Source organism: Mus musculus, chromosome 7 (assembly GCF_000001635.26).
Source record: "Mus musculus strain C57BL/6J chromosome 7, GRCm38.p6 C57BL/6J".
Lineage (NCBI taxonomy): Eukaryota > Metazoa > Chordata > Mammalia > Rodentia > Muridae > Mus > Mus musculus.
This window is the reverse complement of record NC_000073.6, coordinates 38,814,157-38,841,172: the sequence shown is the minus strand read 5'-3', so window position 1 is coordinate 38,841,172 and position 27,016 is coordinate 38,814,157. Positions and strand designations below refer to the sequence as shown.

The following is a 27,016-nucleotide window of genomic DNA, read 5'->3' as shown; positions in this document are numbered from 1 at the left end:
CCTCAGTCTGGCAAGTGAAAGAGGCCATTTTAAGGAGGTGGTAAGCAGGGGTGAGCTCCCCACACTGTGTCCCCACACACACACACACTGCCTTCCTGCAGCCCTTTAAGGATACACTTGGTGGGCAGAGTCCAGTCCACTGGCACCACTGCCAAAATGAAAGGAAATAAACAACTTGTCCCTAGTTAGATCCAGCTGAGCTAAGTCAAGCCCCCATGTACTGACCTAGTCAGAGGGGATGCTAACTCATCTACAGTTAAGAGGGAAGAAGTGGGAGCAGCATATGGAGTTAGTCTTGTTGTCGACCAATTTGCATCTTTACCAACTCCCTTATTCCCCTTCACATTCAGACTCTTTCACTGACACAGACTACAGATTTGCCTTTTGATATGGCAGGGTTTATTTATTACCCTCTCCAGATACATTTGCTTTTCAGAATAGAGACCTGAAGAAAGCCTGGTAATTCTCCTGATGAAAGGAATCTCCTCTGTGCTGTTGGAATCTTGGATCCTGCAATTCCCTGACACCATAGCTTACTTGTCAACACACTGATAAAGACATGGAATCTAGCACTGTATGTTGTTCCCTGGAAGTGCACCACTTAGGAAGCTACCTGAGCTTGGGCCAGCTGCTCAGTCATTGCATGAACACAGGCCCCTGCATCAGCACTGAGGGGCCTCAGACATCCCTCCTGCCTTAATCCCCTCTTACACAAACTTGTCTCCCATGATGATGAGGAGGGAAGACTGCAATCACAGCCTAGATGGCACCAAGAAATGTCATTATACAGGCACTAAGTGCCAAAATAGAAAAATCATCTCAGTTTGGTATCAATGTCCCTAAATGACTTCAGTTCCCTCTGTCTGATCTGTCGGCCTGTTATGGGATAACGACACTTGCTGTTTAAATTCATGAACTCATGGTCATATACAGTGCTCAATGGTAAACACACATACTGTTCAATGCAAAGATGCTGCAGATATGAATATCTCTCCATGACAACAACAAAGTCACTGGGCAGAAAATTCTATTATAGAAAAGGGGGGAAGGTTCCCTTCAAAAATAAAAAAATAATAAAATAAACAAGACAAAGAGAGAGTGACAAGCCAATTCCCTTACATTCATAGGAGCAGCCCCATGTTGGAAATATACCTGCCATCCTGTCCTCTAGGAGGGGTAAACTCCTGCCTTTCTACCCCCTTGAGCAGCCACCAGTTCATGAGTATCATCTGCAACCATGCCTCTTCTCCTTTCTCTCTTCTCTTAACCTCTGTCTCCTAGAAGCTACCTGGCTCTGTTGAGGTGGTAAATCCCAATCCAGCTTCATTGTTTACAGAGAAATAGCTGATCCTGACTGCTCTGGGTTCCTACTCACAAGGACCAGCTGGGATCCTCAGACATCCTGGGGAAACCTGATTTTTACCAGGCAGAGAGGGAAATCACTCCCTGACTCTGGAAGACCCAGCTCTATTTCATTCCTGAAGCTCACTGACATCTAGTGGACACCTAACTGCAGAAGACTCCTGCAGTATTGATTGCTGGTATTTTTCCAAGCTGACCACTTCCATGTCCAAGATCTCCAGGGAGAGATCTCAGAGCATGCCGAATTGTTGCTAGGCCTGATGGTACAAACCTGTTGTCTCACTAGAGAAGGTGAGCCAGGGAGATCACAGCTTCAAAGCTAGCCTAGGCAAGGGGCCCTGGGCTCAAAATAAAAACACACACACATAAAAAAAGGAAGGTACGATCTGGGTGTCGTGGCGTACACCTTTAATCCCAGCACTTGGAGGCAGAGGCGGGCGGATTTCTGAGTTCCAGACCAGCCTGGTGTACAGAGTGAGTTTCAGGACAGCTAGTGCTACACAGAGAAACCCTGTCTTGAAAAACCAAAAAAAAAAAAAGGTACAAATAGATCACAGTTGCAGAACACTTGCCTAGCAGGTGTAAGCTGTAGTGTGTCTGTGATTTTGAGGTGGATTTATGTTTGCTAATTATTACTGTGTTAACTTTACACACTCAGCACCATCATGAACAATGAGCAGTCTAGCATTTTTGTGTATCAGTAGTTCATTTATTCAATCCAACTTTTCCTCTAATCTACTTTATGTATTTGTCATAGTATCTTATGGTTCTTTCTTCCAGGTCAGGTATCTGGTCTACAGAGTGAGTTTCAGGAGAGCCAGGGCTACAGAGAGAAACCCTGTCTCGAAAAAAAAAAGAATGTCTGGATTGATCTCAGTTGCAGAACAGTTGCCTAGCAGGTGTTCACACAAGTGAGGACATCCACAGCTCTGCCCTCTCCTGGCCTCACATGCAGTTTCCTGTGTCTGATGGGTCTATTCTCTCCTGGTCTCACCTGCAGCTTCATGCTTCTGCATATTTTCCTTCTACATTTCTTTTGCACATATTCTTCTATACTGTGTTTAAATTTTTAAGCTGCATGTTGCACATTAAAGGACAGATGAGGCAGGAGAAGCTAAAAGTATTTTCACCTCTCACAAAGCACACGCCTTTTACACTGTTGGAAGCAGCTATGCTGGAGGGGGCTCTCTTCTTCACAGGACTAGGCTTAACTAGCCCCAGGTCCATGGCGGCTGGAAAGGAAGCCTCTTCTCTTCCTCTAACCAGGGCTTAGGACACCATCAACACAGCCAAACTCTACGTTTTGCTTGCACTTCTCTCTCACTTCCCAGAATTATAAACCAGCATGGAAGCTGCACAGGGAAATCTGAGAACCACAGTCAGCAGCTCTGAGATTGGATTTCTCAGAAAGGGGAGTGCAAGTGTGAACTGAGTGAGTGCCCATGCAGCCTACAGAGAGGGCCTTAGAAACCCCTCCAGGGTCTCGAATCCCTCCCAATCCAAACAAGCTCAAATTGATGTGAACCTATAATAGGTAGATAGATAGATAGATAGATAGATAGATAGATAGATAGATAGATAGATAGATAGATAGATAGATAGATAGATTCTGTTGTGGATTGTCCTGGTGCTCTGTGTATTTTGATGCTAATTCTGTGTCCCCAAGAGGGGCTGCCTCAGAACAGAAGTGACTTCATGTGAACCTTCTCCCCATTTTACTTGTAAAATAAAGGCTAAAGCTGGTGATTGGGCAGTGGAAGGGAAAGGTGAAGCAAAAAGTTTTAGAGAGAGAGAGGGAGAGAAAGGAGGAGGAGGGAGAGACAAGGAGAGGAAAACTGAAGACAAGAAGATGGAAGGGAAATGGAGCAGAAGCAGGTAGTCTAGAGAAAAGTCAAGTTATAAGGGATCTCATAGCTCGGGAACAGTGCAGTGGTAAATCTGCCCAATCTAGGTGCCCAGCTTACATTCATATTAATTGAGTTGTGTTTTCATTGCATTGGCTTATGGGACTTGGAGCTTTACCGCAACAAATTGGCACCCATCATATTAATTAGAACTCAACTAACCTGAGATAAAAGCTCACTGACCCCCAACCCCACCCCTGAATACAGAGCTGGAGCAGCGATCTAGGCTGCAACAGTGTGTGGATTGAAAGCTGACTGGGTCTGTCTGAGGGGCCTACAGAGAACTGCAGAGAGGCTCTTTACCCTAACCCCCAGGCAGAGAGCTAGGGCCAGGAGCAGCACCCCAGGCTGGAACTGGACCTAGGCACTGCCCTGTAAGAATCGCAGGGAGGGACAGGAGTCCCTTCGGCTTAACTACCTGGGAGGTAGTTTGGGGACAGACACAGTGAACTGATGGGGGCATCTATGCCCGGGAGAGTCTTCCTTTGTTCAATTCCCCTACCCACCCACCTACCCAGTCTACACAGGAAACGGACAGCCAGACTGGATCTCCCGACTGCTTGTTTGACCTGCAGGCTTCCTGAGATCCAAACACAAGCACACGCTGCCAGCTGCAATCCAAACAGAAGCACAGAAGCCTCAGTCTTTCTACAGTCAGCCCCTCCCTGTGAATAAAAGAATTAGACAGAACTGCACTGTTCCAAATTGAACAGCAGAGGGAGACACTGGTACAAAGCGCTAAAGATCAGGTAATACATTGATAATAAAGAGAGAAATATAACTTTTTTGATACTTAAAGATGAGAAACACAATAAATAACTTTTATGGGATGATATTTTGAATGATTTGACATGGACAAATTTAAAAGAAATAGGTATCTTGTCATATACCGGTATTGCAATATATATTCTCTTGATTTACTATGTCTTCTCAAAAGATAGGGCCCTAGATAAGAAATTCTTTGCCTTGGAAAAGAGATTACAGGTAACACCAGAACTAAAGGTTCAGGATTTTATAGGTGAAAGTAAGCAAAGTCTAGAGGATAATTTACTAAACCTAGCAAATCAAACTAAGGCAGATGCTGCAATATCAGAATGACAGCATAAAGAGGAGTAAGATTATGGAACAGAAAACACAGGAAATTATAGAGCAGTATGAACAACAGAAAGAGAAATTTAAGACTTGGAAATGTTGCCTAGAGGAAACACTAGAGTTGAAGACACAGGAAATTATGGATCAGAATAAGAGATAGAAAGAAGAAGATGAAGGTGGGAGACAGGAGCTGGAAAAGATGCTAGAACAAAAGATACAACAGCTCGAAGATCAGACTGAGAATCAAAGGGAAGATAATAAGGATTGGAAGCAAAACTTGGAGAACAACCTTTTAAAATTAATCAATCAAAATAAAATGGACAGCAGAGAATCAGAATTGCAATATAAAGACAAAATCAAAATGTGGAGGCAGAACCTTGAGCAGAGAATACAGGAGCTCAAGGAACAGGAGGAGACAAAGGGAGAGCTATGAAGCATGTGCACAGACCTTAAGGGGAGAATATGAAACTTCAATTAAGGAAAATACTCAGGTAGAAATAGAAGATAAATTTAGAGAAAGCCAACCAAAGGCTGTTAGAAAGCAAACTTTAGTCTATCCAGTTCATGTACAACAACGACCTCCAGACAATGATCAGCCACAGGTTTATCAGGAATTTGAATGGCAACCTGTGGGTCTGTTAGAACTGAGGAAATCTAAGGAAAGTGTCACTACTTTTGGAATGCATTTGCCAACTGTAAAACAAATCCTGACTTCTTGGACTATTAAAAATAGACTAATCCCCCAAGACTGGGAAGATATGGCAAGAGCAATATTACAACCTGCCACACATTTTCAATGGTTCTCCTGGTGGAGAGAAGAGGCGAGGAAGAGAGCATGACAAAATAGAGAGATTTCCACAGACCAGCTACTCGGTGAAGGATTCTGCCTCAACTACATCAAAGCTGCTTCTTTTAAAGACTTGCTTCCAGAACTTTTCTAAAGCAGCTAGCTTGCCTATCCAGCCTTTCAGACTGTCATAGTCAGGATGCCACCTAAGCAATTAACTTTCTCAGCACAGAGCAACTGGAAGACAAATGATGCCAGCGAGCTCTCCTTGGACAAAGCCAACTTTCCTATTTCCCTTTGAGCCCCCAGAAAAAGATTCTTCTCCCCAATTCAGCTGGAAGCAGACAAAAGCAGATTGTTGTCCCACTTCCTTATGTTGGGGGGCATGGTTCTGCCTTTTTTATGAATTATAGATATGTTGTCCTTTTAAGGGGTACTTTATAAATGTAGATTTGGACAGGGAGGGAACTAGAGAGCTTAAAATCAGGGATTTCTACCTTTCCTTTCCTCTTCTCTATCCTTCCTTCTCAGGTAAAGGGGAAGTGGATAGAAGAGAAAAGGGGAATAGAGAAATGTCATCGAAGTTAGAGAAATAGACAAATAAGGATAGGTTATCAAATTTACTCTTAAAACATTACATACCTATATCTTACATTGGTAGAAATCTTTATAATTGATAGAAAGTTGAAGTTTATAATCTCTTTCCATTGGTATACAATTTATTTGACACAAATGTAAGGTTTTCAATGGTATGAATTTATTGACATAAAAATTGGGATTAATAGTGTGACTCTCATGTAGGCATTGTGCTGTACAACACATAGCTGGGTAATATAGTAGTATAGTGATAGATCTACCCAATCTATTTGTACAGCTTGAACTCATATTAATTGAGTAGTGTTTTATTGCATGGGCTTATTGGGGTTGAAGCTTTAACAAAACATTCCTCAATGAGGTCAGCCCACAGCAAGACAATTCAGTTATCCTAAAGAACCTACTGAAAACCCGGAATGTGGTTCACATCTTTAATCCCAGCACTCAAAAGTTAGAGGCAGACGTAACTCTAGGAGGTCAAGACCAGCATGGTCTACATAGTGAGTTCCAGGACATCCAGAGGTACAGAGCCCCTGTCCTGGAAAAGAAAATTTACTAAAGTGTTACTGTATAGAGCACAGGGTGAAAATAGCCTTCAAGAGTAATTTTCATAGGTTGAAAGGTTCAGGATTACAATTGAAAAACTGATGTTGGGCTATACATGTATGTGTCAAGGTCTTTACTGTTGACAATTCTAAGTATTAAACTATGGTGCCACCTCTGGAGCATGGGTGCACATGTGATCAGTCCTGCAATTTCTACTGACAATGTATCTGCTTATTCAATGTGGGAAAGGGGTTCCTAGGAAAAATCCCCAGTGTTGAGCTGGGGCAAGTTCCACAGTGGAACTGTTGATTAGTAAGTGGGAAACCTGGGATCTATCCCCACCATTGTGGAACATAACAACACAAATGGAGGGATTTAAGGTCTGGTGATAGTCTCTTGATTTTCTTGTGGCTTCGGGAGACACTGTTAAGGTGAAGAATGGGGCAAGCAAAATGGATCAGTGAGTCAAGGACCTGGCTCTCAAGCCTGACAACCTGAATTCAATATTCTAAACTCACATAATTTCCATGATGTAGCTACTGTTGTCCTCTGACATACACACACATGGCATGTTGAACACACACACGTGCATACACACAAACACAACACATAGTCAACCAACCTGAGGAATGCTGGCTCCACCGAGTCCATGTTCTCCTCTACCCAAGACCTCCAACTCCACTTGCAAGGCCTCTCTACTTAGACCAGGATTGCATCAAGTGCAAAGCAGCTCAAGGAAGTTCATACTCTTGGGTGTTGTACTTTTGAGGACATTAGGATTGCAGGGTATCTTCTGTCAAGCAGTGCTGTCTCTGAGTACTCCAAGCCAACCTATGGAGCAAGCACAGAATACCCAGTCCAACATACAAAGTAACCCAGAGTCTAAAATATCTTGAAAATCATTTATATTTCATATCAATTTCCAGCTTTAAGTTTTCAGATTAGGATTGTCCAATCAAAAAATCCATGCTGATATTCAAAGCATCTAGAAGACTCCGAAGTGCGAGACACTTCTTGTTCCATACATTTTGAATGAGAAATACTCCTATGCTGTTGTTCAAAAGCTGTTACACACAAGGCTTTCTTGAATGAAGACACAAAAAGGCCTCCTCTCTCTCTCTCTCTCTCTCTCTCTCTCTCTCTCTCTCTCTCTCTCTCTCTCTCTCTCTCTCTCTCTCTCTCTCTCACACACACATACATATACATACAACCATTAAACAGAATGGGGTATAGTGGTGATGATTTATTGCCTGTTAGTAGGCAGGCTGAGGCATGAGTATGCACGTGTATATATCCATATTTCATATAAGCAACGAAATAAAAGAGGAGTAAAATTTAGTAGACTACAATTCTCATGATAACAAGGCATTCTGATTATTATTGCATGCTTGGAGATAATTTCTTTTAAATACTGAATTTTTTTAAAGTCTAGACCAGGAATCCCGAAAAAATGATTTTTCTTGTCCAAAAGTGAAAAGTGGGCTTCTGAAAGTAACGTGCACTGTCAGTAGTGACATTAGGAGTCATTAGATAAATTGACCTCACTCACTTATGGAGCCCATGGTTTGAATCTGCAATGTCTCCCAGAGGCTGCTGTTTTGAACAACTGTTCCCTAGCTGGTGATGCTATTTGGGAATACTATGGACACTTTAGGAATTGTCCTCCCTGACAGAAGTGGATAATTAGGAGTGGCCTTTTAGGTTATAGTCCAGACATGGTTCTCCCCATTCTGTTTTTCCTGGTCAGCCATGATATGAGCACCCACTGCCACACACCAAGCTACCACCAACTCAACTCAGTAGTGCCTGCCTGCTGCTATACACTGCAGATCTCTGAACACCAGTCAAAATATTCCTTTCCTCACTTGTCTCTTCCAGGTATGGTGTCTCAGCAGCAAGAGAAAAACTAAGGGGCTGGCAAAATGGTTCTGTGGCTATGTGTGCTAGTTTTGTATCAACTTGAAACAAGCTGAAGTCATCTGAGAGCAGGGAGTCTCAATTGAGTAAATGCCTCCAGAAGATCCACCTGAAGGAAAACCTCCAGGGCATTTTCTTAATTAGTGATTGATATTGGAGGGCCCAGTCCATTTTAGATGGTCCAGTCCCTGGGCAGGTGGAACTAGGGTCTATAAGAAAACAGGCTGAACTTGGCTGGAGAGATGGCTCAGCAGTTAAGAGCACTGGCTGCTCTTCCAGAGATCCTGAGCTAAGATCTCAGCCATATGGTGGCTCACAACAATCTGTAATGGGATCTGATGCCCTCCTCTGGTGTGTCTGAAGAGACTGACAGTGTACCTCATATACATAAAATAAACATATCTTTTTTTAAAAGCACTCAAATATAAAATATATATATAAATAACTCTTTTAATAAGAATAGAAAATGGGCTAGGAAAGCAGTGGTCTCTACATCAGCTCTTGCCTCCAGATTCCTTCCCAATTTTGAGTCCCTGCATTGGATTCCTTGCATAAACTGTGACTCAGGATACTTAAGAGTAATAAATCCCTTTCTCCCTATGTTGTGTTTGGTCATGGTGTTTCATCACAGCACAGAAACCTTAACTAAAACAGTGGGTAAATGTGCTTGCGCCCAGGCCTGACTACAAGGGTTCAGTATCAGGGACACACATTGTAAAGGGAGAGAACTTGCACAAATATACCAACATGTTAGATCTAGAAGCATACTCCTACTGACTGGAGTGGGCATGCATGTGTAAATGCTGGCACACACATGCTACAGCATGAGTCTGGAGGTCGGAGGTCAACTCTCTGAAGTCAGCCCTTCTCTGTCACGGTGGAACGAGGTGATGAGATTCAGGTGGTCAGATTTGGGTGGCAAACACCATTACCTGCTGAGCCATCTCACCAAATGCTATTTCAAGTTTTCCATAGATAAGTTAATAGACATAGGTGGAGTCACCACTGTGTCATTTTACTTCAAATTATCAAAAAACTTTCAGATTCACTCATAGAAAAATACATGCATTTCATGATGTGAAGTTTACTGTTGATTGCTATAAAAAAAAATTGAGGTGTAATTGTCATCAAAAAGTTTTGTTTTTAAATAAGCAAAACAAAATTATTTCCCCACCCATTTGTAAAAGCTTTTAATGTATTTGCATATTTTTCTATTCAAATTTGAGTTCCTTTACTAATATTTTTATAATCATCCTATAAATTGTGACTACCTAACATGTAAGGGGACCCAAAAATTACATAAAAACACCTCACCTGAGAACATTCTTCAAAACATTGTTACTTTATCTGCCTGATTTTATAATTGTTTTCCTTGGTTTGTTAGTGTCTAATTTCTTGAGGTCTTTACATAATTTAGATATAATAAGAGATATATAGATATATTCCTCTTTAGTATATTGGGTTGGTAAAGATCTTTTCCCATTCTATAGGCTTCTCAACAAAGAAATCCTAATGGCCAAGAAGCACTTAAAGAAACTTTCAATGCCCTTAGTCATCAGCTGCAAATCAAAACCACTCTGACTCAAGTGACAACGCATGATGTTGAGGGCGTAGAACAAGGGGAACACTTGTTCATTTCTGGTGAGAGTGGATACTAGTACAAACACTTGGGAAATTAATTTGGTGGTTTCTCAGAAAATTGGGAAGAGTTCTAACCTCAAGACCCAAATATACTACTCCTGGGAATATACCCAACAGATGCTCCATATCACATGGACACTTGCTCTCCTATGCTCGTAGCAACATTACTCATAATATCCAGACACTGGGAACGACCTAGATGTCCATCAAATGAAGAATGAATAGAGAAAATGGGGTAAATTTAAAAAATGAAATTCTACTCAGCTATTAAAAACAAAGACATCATGAAAGTTGCAGGTAAATGGATAGAACTAGGAACTTCCATCTTGAATGAGGTAACCCAGAGACAGAAAGATACACATGGTATCACTTCTAAGTAAATATTAGCCACAAAGTACAGGATAATCATGCTGAAATCCACAGAACCAGAGAAACTTGGAAATAAGAAGGACCCAAGGGAGGATGTGGAGTCTCACTCAAAAGTGGAATTAAAATAGAATTCAGATGTGTATGGAGGGAGGAGATTGGGTAGGAGGCGAGTGTGCAGGGGAATAGGGATGGGGATAAGATATGGGAATGGAGAGGGAGAGGGCCAGGAGAGAGAACAGATATTGATGGGGGACATCTGTGGGACTATCTGGAGACATGGGAAAAGGGAGAAACAGGGAGTTTATGAGGTTGACTCTAGCTGAGACTCCTACCAGTGAGGTATAGGGAGACTGAAGTGGCCACATCCTGTAGACAGGCAGGACTTCCAGTGAAGAGAGTGGGACTCCAATATAATCACAAAACCTTGAACCCAAAATTTGTACTACCTACAAGATGTTCAGGGATAAAGATGGAGCAGAGAATGAGGGAATGGCCAACCATTGGCTGGCTCAACCTGAGCCAATTCCATGGGAGAAAGCCAACCCCCGACATTATTAATGATACTCTGCTATGCTTGTGGACAGGAACCTAGCATAACTGCTTCCTAAGAGACTTCATCCATCAGTGGATGAAAACAGATGTAGAAACCCACAGCCAAACATCAGGCAGAGCTTAGGGAGTCTTGTGGGAAAGTTGTGAATGGGCTTGAGCAAGCTGGAGGGGTCAAGGACACCACAAAAATACCAACAGAGTTAACAACCTAGGCCCATGGGGACTGACAGAGACTAAACCAACAAAAGAACACACAGGGGATGGACGTAGGCCCTCTACACATTTGTAGCAGTTGTGTAGCTTGGTCTTCATGTGGGTCCCCTAGCAATTGGAGTGGAGGCTGTCTCTGACACTGTTGACTGCCACTGGAAGTGCCCCCCACCCTGTCCCTTAGCTGGACTGCCTGGCTGGGCCTTAGTGGGAGAGAATACACTTAGTCCTGCTGTGGCTTGATGTCCCAGGGCAGGCAGGGTAGGGGAGTGGGGAGGGGCTTTGCCTCTGCTGAGAAGAAGACAGGGTGATAAGGGAGGGATATATGAGGGTGAGACTGGGAAAGGAGAGGGGGAGCAGCAGACAGGATTTAAAGTGAATAAATAAATGAAAAATGTGATATGATTAAAAAAATAGATTCTGGGAGCTGGGAAGATGTTCAGGTATCAAGAGCGCTTGTTGCATTTCCAAAGTTTCCAGCTCCCACACTAGGTGGCTCCTAACTACCAATAACTTCAGGTCCAATGGAGTTCTCTTCTGATGTCTATGGATAATTCATTACACACAGAGGTGGGGGGGAAGAAAGGGAGAGGTACATTAAAGAAATCTTTTGAAAAAATAGATAGATAGATAGATAGATAGATAGATAGATAGATAGATAGATAGATAGATAGATAGATTCTTGGGGCTGGAAGGACTCACCGGGGAAGAGCACCTGCTACTGCTACTCTTCCAGAGAACCTGTGTTCTATCTCCCACCACCCACATGGCAGTTCACACCTGTCTGCAACTCCCCTTACAGGGCTTCTTGACACCTCACATTGACATAACTGCAGGGAAAACACCAATAAACATAAACTAAAATTTAAAAGTATAGAGATTCTGGGCACCCTTCTGCTAGGTAACTCTGATTTTTGAAACCCTTCACTTGTCTGCTTATTCAGACAAGGTCCCCATGTGTATGCTAAGAGGGCCTCAACCTCTCTATCCTCTGGTCCCAGCCTGCTGACTGTGCACTCTTGTGATAAACTTAATTGACCAAATAAATCAGTACACACTTCATTTGCTCAGTCGATCACTGTCAACTACTCCCCCCAGTACTTTACTATCATAAACAACAATCACAAAAACTCTAGTAGGTATCTTTTTTCATGTGGTTTTCTGAGGCTGACAAAGTTAGAATTGCTCCTTCTTAAAAAGAAAAAAAATTAGTAAGCATGCCATCTGTGGTGTCACTGTTACTCTGAAAAAACAAAACACAAAAAACAAAAAACAATAAAACCCCACACCCTACTGTAATCTGAGAATCACAGAATCTGAGAAAAACAATAAAACCCCACACCCTACTGTAATCTGAGAATCACACTGGCATATATCCAAAGCTATGCTAGATATTTGAAATGTTCAAAGTCCTTAGTCATCAGGGAAATATTAATCAAATGACCCTGAGATTCTACCTTACACCACATGTCCCTCAACTGAAGAATGGATACAGAAAACGTGGTTCATTTACACAATGGAATACCACTACACCAATAAGAACAAGGACATCATGAATTTTTCTGACAAATGGAACTAGAAAATATTGTGAATGAGGTAACCCAGATCCAAAAGGACATCCACTCACTTATAAATGGATATAACCCATAAATACAGGATACCTGCATTACACTCCACAGATTCAAAAACAGATAAACAGGAAGGAAGGCCCAAGTAAGGATGCTGAAAATTATCTTAGAAAAGATGTAGAGACCTGGGTAGGAGCGGTAAGGAGAATGGGACCTGTGTGGGGTTCGGGGTCCAAAACTGACCATATCACAAAGCAAGCCTCACCAGATACAAGATATTTGAAACAACTCCTTGCATCTTATATGATCACCATTAATTAAAACTGAACTTCAACAATAGAGAAAAGAGAAAGCCTACAAACTCTTGAAAACCAAACAATTGGCTACTCAATGAATGACTACTGGGCCAGAAAGGAATAAAGAAAGAAACTAAAGACTTTCTAATATTGGATGAAAATGAAGGCACAACATATGTAGTGGAAACAATGAAAGCACTACTAAGAGGAAAGATCATAGTGTGAGTGCATTCATAAAGAAACTAGAAAGATCTTTGCCAGAAAGGATTCAAAAAAGAAAGAATTTCAGACCAATTTCCCTTATAAACATTGATGCAAAAATAATCAATAAACTGTTCCAAACCAAATCAACTAGTATATCAAAAACAAAATTCCACCATGATCAAGTAGACTTCAGCTCAGGGCTGCAGTGATGGTTCAATATACAAAAATCTATCAATGTAATCCACCATATAAGCAAACTGGTACAAAACATTCAATCAACTCAGTGGATGCTAAAAAAAAAAAAAAAAAAAAAAAAGCTTTGAGTTTTGGATCTTTTCCTCCCATCAGTAACCATCGTCAACTTGGAAATGAGAGATTTGCTTCATCTCAGTTTATTTTCTTTGGAATTGTTTGGTTGTTGTCTCTTAGAAGTATGTTCTTTTCCACTGAAAGACAGGGAATGGATACTGATGACAGGGGGATTGGGGATGGGCAAGACAGACGAGAGGGAGGGGAAACAAACATCATGATATATTCTATGAAAACATAATCTAGTTTCAATAAAAAGTAAATAAATTAATTGAAAAATACTAAAACAATATACAGAAACTATGGGATTACAAAAGAAAATACAAATAATAGTCTATTTTTTCTGTCTCTCCTCCCTCTCTCTCTCTCTCTCTCTCTCTCTCTCTCTCTCTCTCCTTCTCTTTCTTTCTTTCTTTCACCAAAAAAGGGAAAAGATTGGATCTTTATTCACAAATGAACAAAAATACCTACACTATTTTTTTTTCATGTAACCCAACATCCTGTACCAATTAAGGACTTCTTTCTTTTTCCACCTCTTTCTTTCTCCTCTCCCTCTCTATTTATATGGGTCTCAGACTCAAGCATGGCAGAAACCAGAATTCTACACAGGCTGTTACAAGAAGGAAGAAGGTACAGGAACTGTCACACTCCTTTCAGGTGGGGACAAAGAGAGAAGGCAGCCAGCTTGGGTAGCTCACAACCATGATACCAAAAACAGGGAGACAAAGACAACAAGAATGTCCATTGAGTCTGAGGGCAGACAGTGATGTACAGAGAGATCCAGAACATGAGCTAGAGAGGAAATCCTAACTTGGGAAAACAAAAGAAGAGGAGAGAAAAATACCCAGAAATAGCAGAAAATGGGCAGAAGAGCACGAAAGTCTGAATAAGGGAACACATGCAGCCAGCCTTACCTTTGGCTCCTCTGTTCTTTACTTATAAGGGCAGAACCCACTTTACAAGCATTTGCCAGATGAAATGAAGACCACTGCTTCTGGAAGTTCAGTGCTATCACCCACTAATGTAAGAATGCAGGATCAAGCTGGTCCAAGGATCAAAGCCTACAGAGGAGAGAAGAGAGATGTGAGGTCAACCAGGGTCAGCACAACAGAAGAAAGGACTCCTGGAGAAGAAACTGAAGCATTCATAATCTCTACAACCCTGCCCTTCAACACAGCTAAAATGGAGCTCTTGATCTCTTCCTTTGGTCACAGAGAGATGCTAATAGATCACAACTCAGATTAACTGAAATGGTTTCTCAACTAAGTTGCCCCAACCTATATGCTCCTCTCCTTCCTGCTGAAGGGTTCTGTCTGAGTATACAATGGGCACTGAAGGGATAAAATCTTTTGGAATGTTTTATATCATATGTACATTAGAAAGACCTTCATCAATGAGCCTTATCAAAAGCACTACCATAATCTCAGAGGCTAAAAGTCATGTCAAGAGGGGTTGCCATGCCAAGATTAACTCTTTGATCAGCACACATCTCAGGCTTCATGGATGAAGCTGGTCTTCTGGCATGCATCTTCTCCACCCAATCCTGTCTTGGAGCTCAGAATATGACCTTCCAATTGGCTACTGCTTGATTTATGACATCATTCTCCCTCCCAGCCTACCAGCACCTAGTAGAATCCTGGGGTTTCCATGGAGCTGCCTGTAAACAAATTTGGATCATCACAGGTAACCTGTGACCAGTGACCAGTGAGCTGTCTGATACTGAACACTCTCTCTGGTTTGGTCAGCAGATCAGACAAAAACAACCATTTTTTTCTGATTGGTTCACCTGTGTATTACTGTTACTCTCCATCATACATCATGTCAGGTAAGTAACAAAACTTTAAAATTGGTTTTGATCCAACTTTCGTGATTTTTAAATATATGTTTAAAATCCATACAGGACTAGTGAGGGATACCATAGGTATTGATATTCATACAAATTGAATGTCAATTTGAATGAATATCTCAAATTGAATGTTTAGCTTTGGTTTTTACTAAGAATGTGTCTCTGGACACAACAGTTTACTCTCAAGTGCTTCTTCATCCATCTCAGGGGGATTAGAGTGTCACTATGCTCGGGGCTCTAAACTGTTGAGTCTTAAGAGGCAAGTAAATGTGGGAGAGACTAAGAGGGGACTTGATTCTGAGGAAACAGTTACTGTAGAACTTTGAGGCTGTTACATGAAGGACAGAGCCATGGGAACTGGGAAGAGGAAAAAAATCCAAAATATAAAGATGAGGGGCTAGAAAGTAAAGAAATAAAGGAAGTCAAAAGTGTACAGTTGATCCTAAAGGAACACACAGGTAGTTTAGGACCGAATGCTGCAGAGAGGCACAGATTTCACATCTAAGGGCCTAAGGATTTGTCCTTTCCTGAGCCTTATTTTGGCAACTACACTGTTGAAATTTGTCTGGGCACAGGTTCCCTGTCATAAACAGAGGGCACTACCCCACTCTGAACCATGACTCGTACAATCTGTCACATTCATCTTGTGCAGAGTTCCTTGATTCTTTTTTTTAAAGAATAAAAATCAAATACATTTCTATTCCTAATTATAAAATCATGTATTAAAAATAGCTTTTATTACATTTATACATTTTAATATTTATTCCAATTCACTGGATATGTTGAGAGTGTCTTGAGGCCAAGTCTTTGAAGTAGCAGTTTAATGTCTACATTCAGTTCAGAGTGGCTTGGCTGAGACTGCCACGTCAGAGCTGTGAGTTATACATGGTTATCCATCTGTACAGACATTGCTGGACTTCTACAGTCAATGTAATGCATGAGAAAGAAATCACAGATGCATACTGGTAGCCGGCAGTTCATAATCCAGAATCAAAAATCACTACTAACTTAAACGATTACAAGAGACATTTCCCCCTTGAAAACCTAGCAGGAAAGTACTCATGGGAACACCTGGCACACATATGTCACTACCTTGCCTGTGGTGTGCGGAGGGCAGTGTTCATCCAGGTCCTCAAGAAGATCAAACCAAGGACTGTATTCATTGATCAGCATTCGAATGTCTTGCATATCATTTTGTTGTTTCTGTTGGTATTTAAGACCAGCCTGACTCCACGGTGATCTTATAGGGTGTATGGGATTATTTCAATCTTCTTGTATTTGTTGAGGCCTGTTTTGTGACCCATTATATGGTCAATTTTGGAGAAGGTAACATCCTTTTGTTGAAAAGAAGGTATATCCTTTTGTTTTAGAATGAAATGTTCTATGGATATCTGTTAAATCCATTTGATGTTTCATAACTTCTGTTAGTTTCACTTTGTCTCTGTTTAGTTTCTGTTTTCAGAATCTATCCATTGATGAGAGTGGGCTGTTGAAATCTCCCACTATTATTATGTAGGTACAATGTGTGCTTTGAGCTTTAGTAAAGTTTCTTTTATGAATGTGGTTTACCTTGCACTTGGAGCATAGATGTTGATAATTGAGAGTTCATCTTAGTAGATTTTTCCTTTGACCAATATGAAGTGTTCGTCCTTATCTTTTTTGAGAACTTTAGGTTGAAACTCAATTTTATTCGATATTAGAATGACTATTCCAGCTTTTTTCTTGGGACCATTTGATTGGAAAATTTTTGTCTAACCTTTCACTCTGAGGTAGTGTTTGTCTTTGTCATTGAGGCACATTTCCTGTATGCAGCAAAATGCTGGGTCCATTCTGTTAGTCTATGTCTTTTGGGAATTGAGTCTATTGATGTTAAGAGATATTAAGGAAAACTGATTGTTTTCTGTTATTTTGGTTGTTAGAGGTGGAATTCTGTTTGTGTGGCTATCTTCTTTTAGGTTTGTGGACAGATTACTTTCTTGATTGTTTCTGAAGTATAGTTTTCCTCCTTGTGTTGGTCTTTTCCATCTACTTTCTTTTGTAAGGCTGGATTTTATGGAAATATATTGTGTAAATTTGGCTTTGTCATGGAATATCTTGGTTTCTCCATCTGTGGTAATTGAGAGTTTTGCTAGGTATAATAGCCTAGGCTGGCATTTGTGTTCTCTTAAGGTCCTTATGATGTCTGCCTAGAATCTTCTAACTTTCATAGTCTTTGGTGAAAAGTCTGGTATAATTCTGATAGGTCTGTTTTTATTTGTTACTTGACCAATTTCCCTTACTGCTTTTAATATTCTTTCTTTGTTTAGTGCATTTGTTATTTTGATTATTAGGTGACAGGAGGAATTTCTTTTCTGGTCCAGCCTATTTGGAGTTCCGTAGACTTCTTGTATGTTCATGGGCATCTCTTTCTTTAGGTTAGGAGAGTTTTCTTCTGTAATTTTGTTGAAGATATTTACTGGCCCTTTAAGTTGAAAATCTTCATTCTCATCTATACCTATTTTCCTTAGGTTTGTTTTTCTCATTGTGTCCTAGATTTCCTGGATGTTTTGAGTTAGGATCTTTTGCATTTTGCTTTTCTTTGAGTGTTGTGTCAATGTTTGCTATGGTATCTTCTGCACCTGAGATTCTCTCTTCTATCTCTTGTATTCTGTTGGTGATGCCTTGCATCTATGACTCCTGATCTCTTTCCTAGGTTTTCTAACTCCAGGGCTGTCTCCCTTTGTGATTTCTTTACTGTTTCTATTTCCATTTTTAGATCTTGGATGATTTTGCTCATTTCCTTCTCCTGTTTGATTGAGGTTTCCTGTAATTCTTTAAGGGATTTTTGTGTTTTCTTTTTAAGGGCTTCTAGCTGTTTACTTGTGTTATCCTGTATTTCTTTAAGGGAGTTATTTATGTCCTTCTCAAAGTCCTCTATCATCATTATGAGAAGTGATTTTAGATCAGAATCTTGCTTTTTTCCAGTGTGATGGTGTACCCAGGACATGCTATGGTCTGAGAATTAGGTTCTGATAATGCCATGTATCCTTGGATTCTGTTGCATACACACACACACACACACACACACACACACACACACACACACACACACATACAATTTGTTTGTTTTTCGAGACAAGGTTTCTCTGTGTCTCCCTGGCTCTCCTGGAACTCACTTTGTAGACCAGGCTGGCCTCGAACACAGAAATCCACCTGCCTCTGCCTCCAGAGTGCTGGGATTGCCTCCCACCATCTGGTTATCTCTAGAACTACCTGCACTCACTATATCTGACTGGAACCTATCTTTCCTGTGTTCTTGGATGTGTCAGAACTCCTCAGAGTTCAGCTGTCTCTGTGGTCCTGTGATTCTGTGATCCTGTGATTCTGTGATCCTGTGATCCTAAGATCCTGGGTGTTTCAGAGCTCATGGAAGTCAAGCTGCTTCTGGAACCCTGAGATCCTGTTGTGTCCAAGCTCCTAGGATCCTGGGATCCTGGGATCCTGGGATCCTGGGACCCTGGGACCCTGGGATCTTGTAGTCCAGGGTGTGTTACAGCACCTGGGAGTGGAGCTTCTTCTGAGTGTTGTGGTTCTGGCTGCAGAGTTCACACCCAAGGTCTGCTCAGGGCACTGGCCCAGACAGGAAAGAGTTCCTTGGTTCTTGTATACACTGGCTATGTTGGATATTATCAAGGCTCCCACTCTATAAGAGTTACAATTAACAAAGGGAAGTACAATCTTATTCATGGAAAAGCAAGGCTCCCATTATGTTAGATTTAAAATTAACAAACGTTACAAAGGTAGAAACAATCTTATTCATGAAAAAGCCTTCTATTAAGTTTGCAAATCCTAATAGTCAGGCCTAAATATGTACAAGCTACATGAAAATTTATCACCAGGTAGTATTTATAAAGTGATATAAAAATAATACTTAAGACTTATACTTAAATCATAAGAAGGCATCAATTATAAAAGAAATGGGAGGGCCAAGGAGGATCTAGAAGAGTAAAGAATTAGTTAAATAACAGTATTCATACACAAAATTCTGTATGCATCATTTTCTACTTGATATTTTATTTATTTACATTTCAAATGTTATCTCCTTTCCCAATCCCCCCCAGAAACACCCTATCCCACCCCTCTCCTCCTGTTTCTATAATGGTGTGCCCCAACTACCCACCCACTCCTGTACCCTTGCATTCTCCTTTACTGGGGCACTAAGATTTCATGGGACCAAGGGCCTCTTCTCCCATTGATGCCTGACAAGGCCATCCTCTGCTAAATATGCAGTTGGAGCCATGGATCCCTCCATGTGTACTCCTTGTTTGGTGGTTTAGAACCTGGAAGCTCTGGTTGTTTGACATTGTACTTCCAATGGGGTTGCAAACTTTCTTTCTTTCTTCCTTTCTTCCTTTCTTTCTTTCTTTCTTTCTTTCTCTCTTTCTTTCTTTCTTTCTTTCTTTCTTTCTTTCTCTCTCTCTCTCTCTCTCTCTCTCTCTCTCTCTCTCTCTTTCCTTCCTTCCTTCCTTCCTTCCTTCCTTCCTTCCTTCCTTCCTTCTTTTGTTTTTTCAAGACAGGGTTTTTTTGTGTAGCCTGGGCTGTATTGGAACTCACTCTGGAGACCAGGCTGACCTCGAACTCAGAAATCCTCCTGCCTTTGACCCCCAAGCCCTGGGCTTAAAGGCATGTGACACCACTGCCCCGCCATTAATTTTTAATCATAGAATATAGACAATCCTGGTGGAGCTGGCACTCACTTAAGAGAGCAGCACTCCATAGGCAGACCCAGGTCCATCTGTATATATTAGAGAGACTCTGTCTCTCTACAGAGAGTGAGATCTGCATAGGACAGTGCAAAGCAAGAGGCCTAAGCTGTCTATGGCTCTCTTCCCTCTAAACATTTCTGCTCTGGGACAGAGTAACGAGATAGTATCATAGTTATGGGAGCAAGACAAACCAGGACAAAGAAGGACTGTGCCTAGATTGGAGCAAAAGTTGAATGAGATCAATTAGGAATTCTCTGCCTACAGAGAAAGAACACAGAGCTCATCAAATGAGTGTCATCCTGAAGAGTACCAAGAATCAAGTACTATTGATTCATTTGCAATTTGGGATGTTGGAGAGAAATTCAGTCTTAGACAATCCCAGCCAGTACAAACTGGAGACAGCATTGCTCCCCACAGGAACCTAGAAAGCATCAACCTCACTATTTTCCTGCTGTCCTCTTCCTCCCTACAGAAAATTTCCAAAGTTCACCTTTCTTTGGGACAGAAAGTGCTCTTCAGCCCTCTCTCCCTGTGATGAGCAACTCTACACACTCAGGAAGGTTGTGCAACACCTCGAGTGTCTCCACCCCAGCTGTGAGTTTAGCATGGATCCTGCCACCAAGCACCAACACTTCTGTACAGCTGATCACAGGCAGAGCCTACCTTAACCCACATGCTGGCATCACCGTGCTGGTGGAGCTGACTGACCAGAGCCAGAACTCAACCTCTGCACTCTTCTATCCAGGTGTTCTCAAGTGGGATCTCACAGAAAGCAAAGATAGGGGAGATGCAATCCAGGAATTCAATATGACCATCACTGACCAGGACACTGCACTCTCTTCCCTGTCTGTGACATCCCAGTGTGATAAAATTTTAGATCCCATTACCATAGCCCCTTTCCATCCATCACTTTTAACCAGTTTTGTCCAAGTTACACCACCACAGGTAACAGATCAAGGATACAGCCTGGCACCTTCCTACCAGGATTGCAGCCAGGTGTACTACTACAACCACAACAGCCTGGACCGTCTGATACCTGGAGAACTAGGACAGTGTCTGCAGTCCTACAGCTCAATGTCCTACCCTGTGAGCGAGGAGTCTGCCCCTCAACCAGAGATGCTGATGGTTGGAAAGGAGATTCAGCCAAGGAATGCCCTAATACCAATCTCCCCCTCTGGCTTCTCCTATTCCACATCTGGTCAAAATATGCCAGACATCAGTCTTCCGGGTAAGTACAAACTCAGGAGGGAAAGGCACGTGATCAAGAGACCAAGGATGCTCAAGTCTACTTTTCGGTAGTGGATATTCCACACAGCCAGAGATTTTGAGTCTTTACTGGTTAAATAGAGCTCTGCTTTTCATCCCAATCTTCAGACTGAATAATGATAGAGAATGCAAGGGCACAGTGAGTGGTGTCCATCCTGCATTCAGTGGTGTCAGGAACACACCACACTCACACATGTGACAGCACAAGTTAGTCACTATCACATCCCTGCACACTGTTACTGACACCTTCAACTACTGCTCTGGGGTATAGATGACAATGAGGACTTTTTGTTTTGGAAACTTGGGATTTTTCTGTCAGTTGAAAACTCTCTCCAGAGCAATGCAACTCAAAAGCTGTCCTGGAGGAAGAATTCCTCTTATATCCCAGCACCTCTCCTGGCATTTTCTTACACTTAAAATTATAGAGAGAGTAGGGTGCAGAACATGTACCATTGCTAAGGCAGCCAAGGCTAATTTCCTTATTTTTCCTTCTGATGCAGTACTTCAGAGGTGACCCATTGAGAACAATATAAGATCATGTAGATGTTTTCTCTAATGGAGAATCATAACCAAGCCAAAATATTTCATTTTCTTACATCAATTTGCATGTTGCTTACAGGAGGTCTGTAAGATACAGGGCTGGAAGAAAGATCTTTTGTTCAAATGCTTGTCTCAAAGGAGGGCCCAGCTAGTTTTGGATGCCTAAACCCACATAAAAAGCCAGGCTTCTGGGGTTTTGAGTAATGCCTTAAACTGAAAGAAGTTGTCAGAGTCAGGTAGTTTCTTTAAAATTATGGCCCAGACAACCTACCTAATAACAAAGCCCTAAAAATGGGAATTACTGTATCATTGGAAAAGGGAAGACAAGTGAGGAGCATATATCAAGAAAATTTTGTAGCCTAACCATAGACTCTAAGCCTCAAGAACCACACAAACCTGAAGAAACACAAAAGTATCTGAGAAAACATGACATGGCATGGTCAGCAAAAACAGAGCAGTCACCATCTGTCTGTCAAAAGAGCTGCTATCTGGGATGCTCAAGCACAGATCATAGGAATAGCCTCCCCTCCTGCAGAGGCTGAGTGCTGTAGTGCTATGAAATGTGGGTAGGGTAGGGAGCATCTCACTCATCAGCACTGACTCCTTCCTTGACTCTTTTCCAGTGGTGCACATGGAGACGACCCAAGGATTGCTACCCTCGGGCCAGACAGTCAGTCTGTTGCAGAGTCCAGAACTCTGCAATATTTCCACTGAGGTTTTCCAGATGAGCACACCACCTGTAAATGGGGACAGGTTATTAACAGCCCCCGTGTACAGTTCTTTGGAATTCCTGACCTTGCCTCTAGCTCCAAGCCTGGAAGAAAGAGAGAATGAAAACATGCTTGAGATGAAAGGTGAGCTGTCAATGCCTCCGGATGCCTATGAGGGCACTAAAGAAAACCAAGGACCATCACGCCTTTCTTTAGTGCACCCTTACTGCACTGATACAAGAAGTCTAAGACCAAAGTCTGCTTCTGACAATGCCACCATGGAAGGCATCAGTATAGGTCTGGAAGAGCAAGAGAAGCTCGAGAATGAGACTGGATCCAGAAACAACTTTGACGACATCACTACACTGGGAGCAGGTGATCACCTACCCCAATTCTTCAAAACTCTCAAAGACCTAGACTGGGGCCCTCCCCTTCAGAGCTGGAGAGTCATGAGCAGCTCCTCTGAAAAGGTGACAAAGAATGACCTAAAAGCCTCTGACCTGCTCGATGGAGCTCCTCAGGCTAAAATCCAGCACCAGAACCTGGTCAGGAGAGAGAGGAGTGGGGGCTGTGCAAAGGACAAGGAAAGATCTATTGACAACATCTCAAAGCATCTGGAGGGCAAAGATCCCAAAGAGGCACCCAGCAGGCACAGCAGAGCTAGAAAACAGGGGCAAGAAAGACCAAGTGGGCCAGAGAACAACTCCAAGAAAACACAGGAGCTTAAGCAGTCAAGGAACAGAGTCAAAGCAGAAGAGAAGCCCTCCATCCCCAAGACCAAGAGGAAGATGAACCCACCTGAGCTCAGTCAAAACAGCTTCAAGAAGCCTCGAACCCACCTTGGCATGCACATGCTGGAGTCCGTGCAGGTCTTCCACCCTCTCGGGAAGAAGATTGAGAAGAAAACTGGCATCTCTTCCTTCGGGGGTCTGCGAACCTCCAACAACAACAAAGATCGAGGCCCAGGCCCAGCCACCCCAGCACTGCTAGATATGCCACCTGAGGGCCGGGGTCCTGACAGAATCCCAGGCAAAGCTCAGAGAGCAAAGATCAGTGCTCACAAGGACTGTACATCTCCACCCCCGTATGAGCTGCCCCCGCCTGGGAAGGTCAAGTTAGTACCTTTGCCTTTCCCAAAGCTGGACCAGCCTCAAGCCAGACCTGCTTCTAGAAAGCCTCTCCCCCTGGCTTCACACAGGCCCACTGCAGCTTACCCTGTGAGGCTTCATCCCCACTCAGCTCATCCATCCCAACCAGCTCCTGTCAGCACATCTCTGATGGCCTCTGCCAATTCAGCTCCTCCAATTTCCACCAGTGCTACACAACCTAATGTAGCCAACACCAGTGAGTCTAATGCTATGCCTCAGTTGTCCTACATGAGGCTTGTACCCTACAGAGCATCCTCTCACACTTCATTCCAGAGAGAGCTTATTTCTTCTGCCAGGAACAAGGCACCATCACCTCTGAAACCTCAAACCCAACATCGACTGCAAGACTTCAGCTGCCAATCAATTCCATGGAGGAAAGTCGACATTCTGGGACCAGTCATCTCACAGCCCATCACAAAAGAGCAGAGGCCAGAGAGGGAGGCCATGAAGAGGCGCGCTCAACAGGAGCGTGAGAATGCTGCCAAGTGTAGCTCTCCTGGGAAACTACAGATTTTCCTTCACAGGGAAACCGATATGGAAATTTCTCAATATTATGGCTATGCAATGTAGGAGCTGGCCAGATCTTTGTAACATAGTACTTGTGATGTGTATAATGACAGGTACACAGATACAGATATATACATAGAACATCAAGGGTCATATAAGTGTGTAGATGCATAAGTAAATATGTAGCTATGTAGATGAATATGTAGATGTTTGTGCTTATATAAATGAACAGACAAATTTTCTATAACAATTGTAAATATTTCAAGTCAGTAAAACTAACTGGAGTAATTTAAGTCAGTTCTTTAATCCATAGCATATACAGAGGCCTTTGTTATTTAAGTCAGTTCTTTAATCCATAGTACATAAGGAGGCCTTTGTTATTTAAGTCAGTTTTTAATCCATAGCATATACAGAGTCCTTTGTTATTTAAGTCAGTTCTTTCATCCATAGCATATACAGAGGCCTTTGTTATTTAAGTCAGTTCTTTAATCCATAGCATATACAGAGGCCTCTGTTATTTAAGTCAGTTCTTTCCTCCAGAGCATATACAGAGGCCTTTGTTATTTAAGTCAGTTCTTTAATCCTTAGCATATACAGAGGCCTTTGTTATTTAAGTCAGTTCTTTAATCCATAGCATATACAAAAGCCTTTGTTATTTAAGTCAGTTCTTTAATCCATAGCATATACAGTGGCCTTTGTTATTTAAGTCAGTTCTTTATTCCTTAGCATATACAGGGCTTTGTTATTTAAGTCAGTTATTTAATCCATAGCATATACAGAGGCTTTTGTTATTTATGTCAGTTCTTTAATCCATAGTATATACAGGAGAAGTCTTTATTATTGTTCTCAAAACTTTAATATTGCTAATTTTGATTGACAAAATAGTATATGTTACATAACTACATCATATTATGTAAACTCTAGTAATACATATTTACTATTAAAGCAATTCATCATAGCTCTGGTGGTAATAAAATTATTCTCCTTGGCTTTTAATTTCTCTGTACTGGTCACTGATTATGGGCTGTTTCCTAAAGGATTTCCTGTCAACTTAACACACTAGCACTCTTACCATGGTTCTTCCCATTTCAAACCTCTCACCCCAGCCCTTAATTATAATTTGCATGGGACAGAGCACTTCCTAATGTTTCATGAAAGGAAAAACAGGCTTTCATGTACACATGTATACATACATGATCTAGAACCTAGATATGACAGAGAACACATCAGGATGACTAACTTTCTGAGATGTTTTTAATTTCATTAGTATGCCTATCTCACGTTGGATCCATTTCAGAAAACATCCATTTAATATTTATTTTGCATGTATGTCTCCCCTGTATACATTCTGGAACAACACGTGTGTGCAGTGCCCACACAAGACAGAGGATGACATCAGACATGTGGGTCTGGAATTGAGGAACATTGACAAGCGGCTAGAAACTCAGCCTGAGGACTCTGTAAGAACAAGTGTTCTCTATGGAGCTATCTCACCTGGCCCAGGATGAGTGCAGGTCCTGTAACAGCATAGCTTCACTTTCTTTATGACTTATGCTTTCCTCCCTATGTCCATCACGTTTTTCTCACCCATGACAATGATGTTGGATACCACCTTGGTTCCCTAATGTACTGGAGACACTGCTATAATCAACACTGATGGCAAGGGTCTTTCTAATATGTCCAGTTTTGGAATGGTTTGCTTGAGCCATGTGGTAGGCCAGGTTTTGGCTTTAGGAGGTCCCATTATTGGGACACCCAAATGGGCAGAAACATGTCACACCCCACCATCAGAGCACAGAATTCCATCTTGTGACCTCCCACAGAGATGCTTGTCATTCCTTCTCTGATTGACTTTGGCATCTCCTGAAGTTTCACTACGCATTGCTCCAACTCCTAGATCCACATGCTTTTTTAATGCATTCGTGCTCTGTATTAAAACTTTGAGGACTGCCATTTTATTTATCAATTACAAACTGGGTTGTCTTGTTTCACATGACTTAGATATTTTGTTTAATTGCAAATAACCTACATATTAATCCATCTGCAGTAATAACAGCAATGACTGCCTCTTGTTCATTAAGCCGTACCCTCAAGTAACTGCTTCCTTTGCTGGGAAGGACCACTTTGCTTACCTGAGAAGCCATTTGTCAACTTCTGCCAGGATGCCTTGGGTGGCTCTATATATTTGCCTATCCCTGTACCTTGAACTGTATGTGATAATCTGTTATGAGAGTTTCAAGTTTGTCACACCTAGGTCCCTAAGTGGACATATGGCATAGGTAAACTAAAATATGCATTGATTTCTTTGCTTGATTTTGTGTCTCTGTGTGTGTGTGTGTGTGTGTGTGTGTGTGTGTGTGTGTGTGTGTGTGTGTGTGTACCCTTTAGTGTCTTGACACAGGGTCTCACTACATAGCCCTGGTTGTCGTAGATCTAACACTATAGACTGAGATATCCTTGAACTCACAGGGATCTGCCTCCATCTGTCCCTGCCTCTCCTTCTGTGCCTCTCTTCATCTCTATCTCTACTTTTCTCCCTCTCTGCCCCTCTGAGCCTCTGTCCCACTGCTCTTCTTTCTCTGTTCTCTATTTCTGCCTGTGCTCATGCTTCTGTCCCCCCCCTCCCCAGCCACCACCACCACCTCTGCCTCCCAGCGCCCCTTCCCTCATCCTACTCCGTTTCTTAGTCAGGGTTTTACTGCTGTGAACAAACACCATGACCAAAGCAAGTCTGATAAAAACAACATTTAATTGGGACTGGCTTACAGGTTCAGAGGTTCAGTCCTTTATAATCAAGGTGGGAGCATGGCAGCATCCAGGGAGGCATGGTGCAGGAGGAGCTGAGAGTTCTATGTCTTCATCTAAAGGCTGCTAATGGAAGATTCACTCCTAGTCAACTAGTG

The 27,016-nt window shown here is 42.0% G+C and overlaps 1 protein-coding gene and 1 long non-coding RNA gene across 2 annotated transcripts in view; one reads left to right on the top strand and one right to left on the bottom strand.

Annotated features, from left to right (window-relative positions):
* Positions 1 to 27,016, bottom strand: part of 1700010N08Rik (RIKEN cDNA 1700010N08 gene) — a 68,872-nt gene that overhangs the window by 19,360 nt on the left and 22,496 nt on the right. The window contains exons 3-4 of the long non-coding RNA NR_153826.1: positions 14,266 to 14,412; positions 6,908 to 7,116 (exon numbers count right to left, since the gene is read on the bottom strand). This is a non-coding gene — a long non-coding RNA (RIKEN cDNA 1700010N08 gene). The remainder of the gene's footprint in view (positions 1 to 6,907; positions 7,117 to 14,265; positions 14,413 to 27,016) is intronic.
* Gm21129 (predicted gene, 21129) lies at positions 14,907 to 25,109 on the top strand. Its single transcript, XM_006540507.4, has 3 exons — positions 14,907 to 15,176; positions 20,415 to 21,170; positions 22,372 to 25,109. Exons 1-3 carry the CDS (start codon positions 15,170 to 15,172, stop codon positions 24,174 to 24,176), a joined length of 2,568 nt encoding a protein of 855 aa, XP_006540570.1. The 5' UTR covers positions 14,907 to 15,169; the 3' UTR covers positions 24,177 to 25,109.